Source organism: Strongylocentrotus purpuratus, unplaced genomic scaffold (assembly GCF_000002235.5).
Source record: "Strongylocentrotus purpuratus isolate Spur 01 unplaced genomic scaffold, Spur_5.0 spur5_scaffold_2, whole genome shotgun sequence".
In the NCBI taxonomy this organism is placed as follows: Eukaryota; Metazoa; Echinodermata; class Echinoidea; order Camarodonta; family Strongylocentrotidae; genus Strongylocentrotus; species Strongylocentrotus purpuratus.
The window spans coordinates 36976360-36989628 of NW_022145605.1; the positions used below are offsets into that span (position 1 = coordinate 36976360).

The window sequence follows — 13269 nt, forward strand, 5'->3', positions numbered from 1 at the left end:
CCACCTTTTTTAGGGAAGTTCTACATTAGTATTATCTTTCAAATGCCGTTGGAATTTTACCTTTTTATTTGTTTGGCCTGCAAATGGGACATAGTACCTTTAACAAGATTTCCAATTATACAACTTCATTCTTTATCACTGCAATGAAGATTCAAGAATCAGATTTCAGATTCAAATTTATTGTCCACATCAAAATTTGACTTCCATTAGCAATACATTAGAATACCAGAATAAAGCACTTTCAAGATGGCCACTTATTCATAAGCAGCGCTCAAAATACACGGGGGCGGTGGGCGATTCGCCCCCGTGAGCTACATAATCGCCCCCGTCAGGTTGCTCACGGGGGCGATTGCAAAATTAAAAATCGCCCCCGTGGAATTATAAAATAAAGATTATTTTTTCTGTTATAACTTTAACACAATATTGAGTTTCAATTTTTAAACCTTAAACCAATGAAATGGAACTTAGATTAGCGTGCAAGATTTCTCGTTTTATGGTTATTACCGATTCAGCTCGCAGTGCAAACACTGCAAACAAAAAAGAAAACAAGGTTATTTAATAAAAGGATCATGTGACAAATAATCATTGTGATTAAAATTGATGCAAGGATTTTTTTTTTGAATAAGCAATGCTTTTCACCAGAATCTTCTTTGTAAAAACGACTTTTACAAATCTCAGCCATGCAAATCTGCCACTGTGTTGTAAAATCACTTTCAGATTAAGAGAAGTGTATTCTTTAATGAGTATTTTACATTGAATGGAACGTCTCAACTCAGTAAGCATGGCTGAGATTTGTAAAAGTTGTTTTTACAAAGAAGATTCGGGTGAATAGCAGTGCTTATTCAAACAAATATTCGCATCAATTTGAATCACAATCATTATTTGTCGCTTTATCCCTTTTTAATGACCTTGTTTTCTTTCTCGTTTGCAAGGGGAGAAGAAGATATGTCAGGTTAAAGATATCATAAAGATCAGTGTTGTATGCGTATATATTATATACACAAGCCAGTAACAGCTATGTAGCTTGTAAATTTGTAAGAGGGAAAATGCTGATTGAAATGATAATGATGAAATAGCAAATAATTGAGGAGTATCATAGGTACCAATTCGATGGATTTTTGTATACAAAAAGAGCCCCCGTCAGTACTAAAAGAGCCCCCGTGAGAAGGCTCACGGGGGCTCTTTTTGGGGGGAAGAGCCCCCGTGGACAAAAAATTAATTTGAGCCCTGTTCATAAGAATTGTTTGCAATGAGCTCTTATTTATCAGTTCATTTCATCATTCAACATGGTGGCATGCAGCGGTGGGATATGAATCCATTCCATCGCAATGACTGGTGCCTATTAAACAGGAAGGAAAAGTCTTTGGCGGAGGAATACTGGAATAAAACACTTTCAAGATGGCCTCTTTTTCATGAAAACTGTCTGCAATGAACTCTTATTCATCTGTCCGTCTGATCTTTCAACTGCCTACAGGAGGGTAATCAAAATTTGAGTTGGTTTCTGAAAAGTCTTTGCTATCACAATTACACTAATAAATTGAATAGTAATACTGAAGACTCATAATCCTCCCTAATCAAAATATGAAATTAAATCAACCTCAAATTATGAAGCAAATGTAGTATTGTTCCACCCTACATCCTGTCTCGCAAGGTCTCTGAAAATCACATACATCCTGTAGAGTAAGAAAGAACGATACAAAAAAAGAAGAGAGAATAGTGTGAGGGAGAAAGTGAAAGAATGAGGGAAAAGAGAGAGGGAAATAGAGAGAGAGAGAAGAAATAGAGAGAGAGAGAGAGAGAGAGAAGAAATAGAGAGAGAAGAAAGCGAGAGAGAAAGAGAGTGAAACAAAGAAGGGAAACAAAGACAAATCAAGGACAGAGAGGGAAAGAGAAAGAGAGGTAGAGAAAGGGGAGTAAAGAAAAAAAGAAGATAAATTATAACATTCATGTTAACAAAAACTCTCAAGTCTCCAGTCTCCACTATTAGTAGGAGTTTTTACAGCAACAATCTGTGGACAGATCTCCACTTTTAGAAAAAAAATGTATTGGAAATGTAAATAATGAACCAAGCTTTAGATATATATTTCTTTTTAAAATTCCATCACATTCTAATAAATATTATAATTCTTACATCCCCCCTAGACTGGAACCCTTGAGACATGACAACATTACCCTGTTAAATAAAAAAAATTGTAATGCTCACCTGAAGCTAAAAATCAGTGACTTCATGTATATATTTTTTCAACTTATAAAATTGAGCTTACCGGTCAGCTTTTACACCAATCTTGGTCATTTCTGCAGTAATAATCTGGGTGATGACCTTGTTTTCTTCAAGTCCTAGATTCCCTATACTTCTCACATTCGCAACGGCACAAGGTTCTGTAGACCCTGCAAAGCTCATCATTTGGTTGGGCACCAGACGAATACAGATAAACTGCAATATGAGGAAAACACAAACAATAAATGCTATAAAGTGCATGTGTCAAATATTGTAAATGTAATGTCACAACATCTAAATTGCAAGTTTTGCCATGGGTATTTTTCTGTTCAAAAAGCAAACTCAGAGTAAAAATAAAGACTCGTTAGTGATCTAGAAGTCCTAATACTCCTAGTCCTACAATAGAGTCACTCACTACTGCACTAGATCTATACTCGCTAGGAAATTGCTTGATCATTTTCGTGAGGTTAAAATCTAGTCTAACAAAGTCTTCGCCTGCGGTGAAGGAAATGTAAGAAAATGACCTTACTTTTGGGGTCTACAGGGAATGGGTGAAAATGAAAAGCATTGGTTGCCGCCTGGGCGCTTGTTCAGTAAGGTATCCAAATTTTGGATACCTTACTGAACAAGCGCCAAAGCCTGTTGGTAATAAAATTGAAGTCTAATCCTGGGGATTGACAATAGCTGTATCGAATTGTCCATGAGAGCCCACTACCGTACCGAGCGCGATCAAGCGTCACATCACGATTGCAATTATAGTTTAACACACACCGAGTGCGGCACATGGGACCGAACACATCCCGAATGACCTTTAACAAGGCGATTATTACCTTTTCAGGTTTTCCAATTGCTTTCTGAAATACAGAGGACAGATTTGGAAAGAAGTCAGCTGGAATGCTATCTTCTTTAACATTAGTGAATATCTCGAGGGCTGGCATTTTGGTCGAACTTTCAGATGTTTCCAAACTCAGCGATCACCGTAGCGTAGGTAGATGTTAAGTATGAAGTGCGAAAAGACAAGTTTTGGAAACGCCCCCCTCTCAAAAAATGAAATGGAAGCTCTTTAATTGTTACCAATCATGTGAAAGAATATGTTTTGACTATTACGTGATGATACAAATTTTGCCGGGAAACCGCCTACTAATTGATATATTAGGTAAATTATCATATCGATCCAGCCTGGATATATTGCGAATGCACTTCAACATTGAACAGCTAGGGCATATATTTCTGCTTTTTTGCGAATTTAGGTTGAAGTATTGCCATCTAAACCTCTGAAGGCAATATTTAAACAATATTGAATGGAAATTGTGCACCTACAACCCTTGAACAGCAATTTTACCACTAACGGTCTTTATTTTGTCATCATTATTATTTATTTATTTTTTTAAAGTGGGACTTCTGTCAATTGTCCGAACCACTCACATATGACACATACATAATTATGTGGATAAAAAAAATCTCTCTATCGTTATGGTAACATTTCGAACACCATGGACGGAAATTCTAGAGACAATTAACCTCAGCAAATTTGCTGTGCGATATGGCTAGTTTGTCATTACATCCAATCACCGCAAGGCTGAAGGGAAGCGCCAGGTCAAATTATCGACGACGACGATCTTCATCAGAATTTGTACGGAAGTAAGGACAGGGGCGTCTCCAAGGGGGGGGGGGGGATAGGGGTGCGACACACCCCCCCCCCCCCCACCTGTCAGGATATTGTCGGTAAACTGCAATGCCGTCGAGGAAAATGAGAAAAGGGGGAGGGAAAAAAATACAGGGAAAGGGGAAGAAAAGAAAGAAAGAAAAGAAAGAAAAAGAAAGGAAAAAGAGCAAATTATAAGAGAAAATAGAAAAGAGGGAGAAGAGGAAAGAAAAAAAAAAGAAAGAAAAGAAAGAAAAAGAGAAAAAGGAAACAAAGAATCGGGGGATAAAATAGAGGAGATGGGGAGGTAGGCCTAAGAGCCTGAGAGGGGAGGGGACTGAGGGGAAACTGAATTCAAAAGAAATCAGAAGACAAAAGTTATTTTTTCGGGGAAACTGAATTCAGTCAAGGATTAATTAGAGTCGAGAACGATACCACGAATCGTCTTCTTTCTCTAATAATTTAAGGAAACGTCAAAGCTTCCGCGCTTCGCGCGTGATGGGAGAAACTAAATTCAGACAAGGATTAAGAGTTAAGAACGGAACAACGGATCGTTTTCTCCCCCCCCCCCCCCCCCCCCCCCCCCCACTTCGGGGTCGGAAAGACCGCATGTGTGTTACCAAAATGGTTCCATGACACATGCTCCGCCGACGATTGCTCCGCCGACATTTACTCCGCAAAACGCGACAATTGCTCCGCGACATTTGCTCCGCGACATTTGCTCCGACGTCAAATGCTCCGCCGACAGGTGCTCCGCCGACAGTTGCTCCGCCGACAGTTGCTCCGCCGACAATTGCTCCGCCGACAGATGCTCCGCCGACAATTGCTCCTCCGACAATTGCTCCGCCGACAATTGCTCCGCCGTCAATTGCTCCGCAAAACGCGACAATTGCTCCGCCGACATTTGCTCCGCCGACATTTGCTCCGCCTGAAGCGACACTTGCTCCGCCGACATTTGCTCCGCCGACATTTGCTCCGCCGACATTTGCTCCGCCGTCAATTGCTCCGCCGACAATTGCTCCGCCTGAAGTGACAATTGCTCCGGTGACATATGCTCCGCCGACGATTGCTCCGACGACATTTGCTCCGCCGACAATTGCTCCGCCGACAATTGCTCCGTCGACAATTGCTCCGCCGACAATTGCTCCGCCTGAAGCGACAATTGCTCCGGTGACATTTGCTCCGCCGACAATTGCTCCGACGACATTTGCTCCGCATGAAGCGACACTTGCTCCGGTGACATTTGCTCCGCCCAAAAAGTGTCCCATTAAATACAAATGCTACTAGTACTACGACAAATGCTTCGCCGACAATATTTTTTTTTCACGGGTTGTTTTTGTTTCTTTCTTTTTTTCTTCATTTTTTGAATGCATTTCATGACATTATGTAAATGAAATGAAATGAATGAATGTTGATAATGTGGGAGGAAAAAGCAGTTGCCTAAAAGTCATTTCGAATATACTGAAATAACTTTCCATCTATCACTGTACGTCCCACATAATGTACACTAAACACTCATTACATGTCATGGGAAGTTTTTTTTTTTTTTAAAGTAGAGCAGCAAGCCACATTCCCCAATACGCGCATACCTCCTAGTTAATTTCAAACAGCTCATCAATATGTAAGACCTGAAATTACCTCAATGAAAGAAAACTAATAACATGAGAGGAAAGAAAAGAGCAAAAAAGACAACCGTTTTTTGCTATTCCCCATAATGTTTGATTTAAAAAAATAAAAAATAAAATTATAGCTCCTTACGCAAGTTCTCCGGCGAAAGATAATTACTCCGCTCAAATCTGTTTCATGTATTACTCATTAGCTGATCCAAAGCTCAAGGCTATCTCTCTCTCTCTCTCTCTCTTTCTCTCTCTCCCATGCTCCTCCTTTTCCTGTTTACACCGTTTTCTTGTCTTCTTTGCTCTTTTCTTTCCTCTCATGCTATTAGTCTTCTTTCATTTCCATCACTTCTTCTCTGCTCCCCCTCTCGAGTTCTATTTCTCTCGTGAAATTGAAACGTAAAGTAATACAATCATGTAGTACATTCTTGTTTAGAATAATATTTTCAATAATATCCAGTCCATTTTCTAAAGGTTTCTTTCCTTTAGTTAAGTGTATGTAGCTTTAATATATATATGTTAGTGTGCAAAACACTCCGTTTCATTCGAGTACTTTGTTTTCACTAAATAATTTAAGGGACTCACGAAGCCACCGGAAGAAGAGCAATTGGCTTATCATGAAGAACTAACATCAAACTGCAACAAAATGATTTGTATAAATGTGAATAAGCAGAAAGGCTGCCATCTCATTTTCCCGTCTGAATGGGTTCTCTTCCTTACGTATATAAGTGCCCTTATTTTCTAAACTTTTTTTTTATATTTGTGTGTTTATTAAATTTTCAATCATATAAAAATTACATATTTACAAGTCATTGGTAATAATTAGACAAACAAAAAAACCAATATGTATAAGAACAACTAACAATAATGAAAGGACAAGAAAGTTATAAAAAAAAAACATTATAGTAAAAAAAAATACACTGTACACATATAAATCATAGTTTGAACTCCAGTGCATAAAGGGGAGTGAGGGGGCACAGGAATAAAAGTTAAATCAACATGAGTATCATAAGTCAAATCGCCATTTCTTAAAATGCGAAACGAGCTTGTTCCTTTTTTTCGCTGAGAAATATTCAATATCTTTTTGTTTCTTTATAAAACTCTTAAAAAGATCAACACTTGGTAAATCCCCCTTACTTATTTTCTAAACTTCCATGATGACCTATTACATAATGCTTTACCTAGTAAGATGCATTGATCGAGGTAATTTCAGGTATTACATATTGATGAGCTACTTGAAATTAACTAGGAGGTATGCGCGTATTGGGGAATGTGGCTTGCTGCTCTACTTTAAAAAAAAAACTTCCCACGACATGTAATGAGTGTTTAGTATACATTATATGGGACGTACAGTGATAGATGGAAAGTTATTTCAGTATATTCGAAATGACTTTTAGGTAACTCCTTTTTCCTCCCACTTCATCAACATTCATTCATTTCATTTCATCTACATTATTTCAAGAAATGCATTCAGAAAATGAAGAAGAAAAAAAGAAACGAAAAAAATAGGTGTAAAGAAAATATTGTCGGCGAAGCATTTGTCGTAGTACTAGTAGCATTTGTAGTTTATGGGACACTTTTTGGGCGGAGCAAATGTCGTCGGAGCAAATGTCGGCGGAGCAATTGTCGCTTCAGGCGGAGCAATTGTCGGCGGAGCAATTGTCGGCGGAGCAAATGTCGGTGGAGCAAATGTCGGCGGAGCAAATGTCGGCGGAGCAATTGTCGCTTCAGGCGGAGCAATTGTCGGCGGAGCAATTGTCGGCGGAGCAAATGTCGGCGGAGCAAATGTCGGCGGAGCAAATGTCGGCGGAGCAATTGTCGCGTTTTGCGGAGCAATTGACGGCGGAGCAATTGTCGGCGGAGCAATTGTCGGCGGAGCATCTGTCGGCGGAGCAATTGTCGGCGGAGCAACTGTCGGCGGAGCAACTGTCGGCGGAGCAACTGTCGGCGGAGCATTTGACGTCGGAGCAAATGTCGCGGAGCAAATGTCGCGGAGCAATTGTCGCGTTTTGCGGAGTAAATGTCGGCGGAGCAATCGTCGGCGGAGCATGTGTCGGGTTACCACCAAAATGTCCGGTAAAGGGGTACTTTCACGCACCAAAGTCCGGCTCGTACATACACAATTGACTTTACATACCGGACTTAGGGGGTGTTTTCAAAAGGAGGAACACGCATATGCGTACCCTAAATAACACTGAGTGTAGGGGGCGGGCTTCTTTCTATAATAATTTAAGGAAAAGTCGAAGCTTACGCGCTTCGCGCGAAAGGGAGATACTTCAGACTAGGATTAAGAGTCAAGAACAGTACCACAAATTGTCTTCTTTCTCTAATAGTTAAATGAAACGTCTAAGCTTCCGCGATTCGCGCGGGAATGGGAAACTGAATTCAGACAAGGGGGGGGGGGGATAAAATCATGAAAAATATGAATTTTGATTAACTATTTATACAAAAACCAATGATTATGGATGATAAATTTTGTGAAATGTCATGCGCGCAATATGATACAAATCATATAACCTGGGTATGAGGAAATCAAGTTTGTGGGGATAAAAAGGGAAATTGATGGAATAAATATATAAAGCAATTGATGATAGTGAGCCAATGACGAATTGATAAAACCAATTTGGCAATTTGTGTAGTGATTTTCTAAGTTCCATAGTTTGTCAAACTTAAAAGAAAACTCACGACTTCCTTATTAGTTAATCGATTTTACTCAAATTTGTTTTGCTCTGTTTCTCTTGTTTTTCTGCGTCTATTAAAAGGAAAATATTTTTGGAGTGAACTTAGCAAGATTTGATATGTAATTTATCATTTAATATAGGCATGGTGACACGATGTGGCTCCTTTCAAAAATTTAGGGCTATGGACTTGTATAATAGTAACTCTTTACCGGCATGTTATTCAACTTGATTTAAATAAAATAATTGTTTGTAGTGGTATTTTTATTCTCTCTCTCTTTCACACACACACACACACACACACACACACACACACACACTCTCTCTCATTCTCTCTTTCACACACACACACACACACACACACACACTCTCTATCTCTCTCACTGTCTCTTCTTCTCACCCTAGTCCAGAATCTGGACGGTGTTATTATATTTCGCGATCTCTCCCATCACATACATGTACCTGCCGAAGATGGCGTGATCCACGAATCCGTCCGCATCGATGATATGCCCAGCTGAGCCGGGTGTAGACATTTCGGGATTACATCATTTTCGGCTTGCAGCTACTGTAGTACTAGGGGGAGCTCGTGGTGGTGGAGATTATTACAAATTAAATTGGCCAGAATCTAAACTTCTCTCACCTATGTGGTGGACAATAATTTAGAATTACTCCTTTTGAAAGCAGTTTCATTATCAAAGCTAAACATGACATGACTATAACAAAAATTAAACTTCTTGATAATGTTATGTAGTTTCATATATTTCCTTCTCAAAACACAGTTATTACAACAATAATGATGATTTAACCTCTAATAAAAAGTTTTTTTTCTTCAAACATCAATTACAATGACACAGATATTCAATATCTATTAATACTCCCTGTTAATATCAATTTATGATTACGAATCTATCAAATTTTGTCATTGAATTAAAAAACTAATGTTAACATTAAGATACATGGAGTGTAAAACTATTGAAAATGTAAGAAAAGTGCAGATTATTGGAGTGTAATCACTGATCACTGTATTGTACTGAATAGCAGTGGCGGATCCAGGGGGGGGGGGCCCGGGCCCGGGTACCCCCCCCCCCCCCCCCCCCCCATGAGCGACTTTTCAGCTGGCTTAGTCGTTGTGATTTTTTTTGGGACTCCAAAAAAAAAAAAATGTCCGCTTACCTTTTATTGATAAATGAACTACAGTACTTGGAATCCCGTCTGCATACACTACTTGTTGCCAAACTACAATTATAATACGCCAGCCTATGAAGTTCAATTTCTGGACAACATTGGAACATGATATAGTGTCTTTTATCCACCACATGTACAGATTCTAGGCCTCTGATTGGTCAAAACTGCAGGTATGAAATTCAGTACAGACTGCTGGGTAGTATAACAGAAAATATTGACCGGGTATATGGTAAAATTCAAATACATTTTTAACAGAAACTTTATTTCATTGCCTTTTTGATAATCCAAAAAGGCAATGAAAGATACAGTACAGTGTCGTGATTACCTTGGGGTATAGTTTCAACTGTGCCCCTTAAAGCAGTCCATATTTGTATATTATTTTACTAACATCCTACCAAATGAACAGGAAGTGACAGGTAGACACCTTATTCATTTCGTTCAAGGTTTGTTTTCATAAGATGAACATCGCATGAACATTGCAATTAAACATTCATTAAATAGTAATCTGTAAATGAAGTATAACAAACTAATGAATAATAGTCCTGCTGCAGAGATAGCTCTGCAAAGCATATAATTATCAAAGTCAGTCTGGGTTGGAGTTTCATGCCTCAGTCATCTTCCTCTCTTCTTTAACTCCCCACATATCAGCAATGCATCCTCCAAACTGGTAGATAAACTGCCCCGAGCACTGATGTCAACGTCCCCCATGCCCATCTTGCCACGGAGATGATAGACTGCCAGATGTCCGCACCTAGAACTTACGCACTTTCTCTCTCATCTTTAACACTGGCTGACTAGAGGCCATCACTAACTCTGTCCTTGCATTTGTTTCATCGTGGCCTCGTCCTGAGCAGACTTCTCGGTTAACTTTTTGCCGATGCTCTCGTGAACCTCCAGGTACTTAGCGACACAGCGATCCAGGCAGACAGCTTCTCCTTTGGAAAGGTCACCTTCCTTGTATGTCGGTGCTATACACTTCTTCTGACAGGCAACGGTCATTCTGACAGATAAAATGCAAAAGGAATAAAGGAACTAATGATAAAAAAATAGAATTATGATTTTTTTTTTTTAATTCACTATAAAGTCTCCCAGTTTTAATACTACATATATTTCGATCTCAAATAGTCAGGGGGGGGGGGGGGCAAAAAATTTGAACAAAATATCAGATTTGATCCTCTCAAAATTTTCTGATAAGCTAGGCCTACATGAAGGCCTGGGGCCAGTTTCTTGAAACCGTTATAAATCTTACTTCTAAGTTCTTGACTAAAACTACTTGTCGGCTACGTCTTTCATGAATCCCTCTTTGCCAAGATCCAAGGAAAACATCCTGTCTAAGTAGTTTTGACTGAAATAACCCTGTCAAAGCTCTATCATCACCTTTGAATCGATGGGCAGCGCCATCATATAGTTTTTCAGACCCATATTAATCTTCAAATGTTTTGTTTTTTGGTTTTGTCTGCTTCAAATAGTTTAAAAACATTAAAAACACATGTACTTTTAACAATTGGAATGTTGCAGTTTCCTCATTTTTATATTGTGGTTTTGCTTAAAACATTGGACAAAAATATCATAACATCGTATTTTTACTCAGAATGATATAGGCCTAAGGGTGGATTTTTAAAAACTATCAAATGAAAATATTCGGGGGGTACCCATCTCAAAAACAAAACTGATTCACCAGTCTTGAAATGAGATACTCACAATTATACTTTACAAGTAATTCTATGGTATAGTCTACACAAATTTTGAAGTATATTGCATCTCTTATTCCCTTGATGTACATGTACTAAGTTTACTAACTACTATTTTCAATCTTTTTTTTGTATACCTAGACTAATTTAGATCTAAATCTATTTAAATAATTGCAAGATTCCTAAAAAGTAAAATTACTTTTTTTAATCTGGTGGAATTGTAACTAAGGCTATGTATATGTCTTGGCTCCTCTTCTCGCGTGCCAATAATAGTATCAATTGCACAAAATGTCTAGCTAGTAGTAAGCTCTTTGTGAAACTGTTTAGGAAGATCAGAGACATCTCTATAGCTGCATTGGCGGATAAAGTTATGAGTGACTGTCTTAATTGTCATTGGTTTCGAGAAACGAGCCCCTGGGTTTTTCCACACATAGGAGCATCAATATCCAGGCTGTGTAGTAAAAGCTGTGCTTTTGATACTCAACATTTCAAACACCACTGTACGAAACTCAACTGATTTCACTCAAAATCGGTACTTTAGTGACAACTGATGACACCTAAATAGCAGTAAAATTATACATTTTTTTTAACTTCCTGATGTTAAAAAGGATAATTGTAAGTCTAGTGTCAAACTTTGCTTACACTTATCTGCATCGACATGATTGTGTACAGTCTATGCGAAATTGTGTGGTGTGTATATTTGTGTATGGGTGTATAAATACCTGCCTCACAGTCACAGCAAGCATGCAGTGCTCTCTATGCTTTGCTGGAGTGGGTTTTTCTTGGGTACAATCGGACACCTTCAAAAATATTATGTATTAATTATACTGTCTTCATACTCTTACTACTATTAGACTTAGGAGGGGAAAAACTATAAGTCATGCATGGTCAGTAAATTTTAAAAAAAATATTTGACCAACTAAAATTTAACTGATTCTTGTCTGCAAATCTTGTTTGAAAGTCAATGCGGCTCTGCCCAAACTAACCTGTTGTACATATCTGCCATCATCTCTACTTCCAATTCAGCCAAAAGCTGAAGCTGCTGTTGTTGATTCATGATGAAAGTCAAAGTGTACAATTATTCACATTAGTCGAATATGAGTGGTCGGATAGACCCCTACGCTGTCTCTGTCCACGCCGAGGATGAGGCGTGTAAATAGACGAGTGTTCTGTTCAGGTTGCAAAGACGCAGACTGCAGCTGCAGAAACACCGATGATTTCCGTTGATTTTCACACCGTTGGGGTTGCAAATAAATTAACGAATCGATGACTTATATCAATAAGCTCATTTTTGGATTCATGGATTTATATATCCGTCTTTCTGATCAAAAACATGTAAAACTCCGAGATTACACGTGTGTGAGATTCCAATATAAGATATGGTAGAGTACATATGGCAAACAATAAAAGTAAAATTTTCTGGTAGGCGACCATCACTACCCCCCCCCCCCCAACCTCGCCCGTTTCTGTTTCTCTACGTTTTCTACGTTATTTATCTAGACGTGCAGTGGGGTAGCGTGGGCTCAGACATGGGGGGGGGGCACCAGTGACTAGATCAGCGTTTTCAATTTTTGTTTTAGTCAAGGCACCGGTTTAAAAAAGTTTTGAGTCACCCCATTCCAAAATTCATCAATTAAGATTTGTTTTCCATCCCTCGTATATAAATATCGTACGGGCACATTTTCGGGAGAGGGCTGTAACCTGTAAGGGCCTCTTGTCCGAACGAGTAGGTCCCTCGGAGAGGACTTAAAGCCGTCGGCCGTCTGGTTGCTTACTAACAAGTATTTATGCTTTCTTAGCAGTCAGGTAAAACAAACACCACTAAAAAAAAATATGCTATCGGGATCTCAACTATTGCGAAGTTTTATCTATTCGGTCGACTCGTGACTCGTTGCCATGAATCATCCTGATTTATTAATATTGTGAGAACTGAGACGTGAAGCGAACGAGGGGGGGGGGGGGAGACACTTCGCTGTAGGATAAATATATAGAAGTACATTTGATAATAATAATAATAATAATAATAATAATGGTGGCTTCTTATATAGCGCACATGTCCGTCACGTTGTGACGCTCCTGGCGCTGCCCCGATTAGATAAGGTTATATTCGGTTTTGAGGGTTACCCCCCCCCCTCAAATTTGTTTTAAGTGTATAAAAAATATTAAAAATTGTGTGTGCTAAAGGGTTTTTTGAAAAAAAAACTGACCTTACCCCCCCCCCCCCCCCCCGCCCATT

The 13269-nt window shown here is 39.0% G+C and overlaps 2 protein-coding genes across 2 annotated transcripts; both read right to left on the reverse strand.

The window, feature by feature from the left end:
* Window positions 1-1160: 1160 nt before the first annotated feature.
* On the reverse strand, window positions 1161-3233 carry LOC762494 (macrophage migration inhibitory factor). Its single transcript, XM_001198138.4, has 3 exons — window positions 3049-3233; window positions 2265-2434; window positions 1161-1673 (listed from the first exon to the last, which is right to left on the reverse strand). The coding sequence occupies exons 1-3, from the start codon at window positions 3154-3156 to the stop codon at window positions 1604-1606; spliced, it is 348 nt and encodes a 115-aa protein (XP_001198138.3). The 5' UTR covers window positions 3157-3233; the 3' UTR covers window positions 1161-1603.
* Window positions 3234-10146: 6913 nt separating this feature from the next.
* LOC589835 (mitochondrial import inner membrane translocase subunit Tim10-B) lies at window positions 10147-12422 on the reverse strand. Its single transcript, XM_789467.5, has 2 exons — window positions 12020-12422; window positions 10147-10342 (listed from the first exon to the last, which is right to left on the reverse strand). Exons 1-2 carry the CDS (start codon window positions 12088-12090, stop codon window positions 10150-10152), a joined length of 264 nt encoding a protein of 87 aa, XP_794560.1. The 5' UTR covers window positions 12091-12422; the 3' UTR covers window positions 10147-10149.
* Between the last annotated feature and the right edge of the window lie 847 nt (window positions 12423-13269).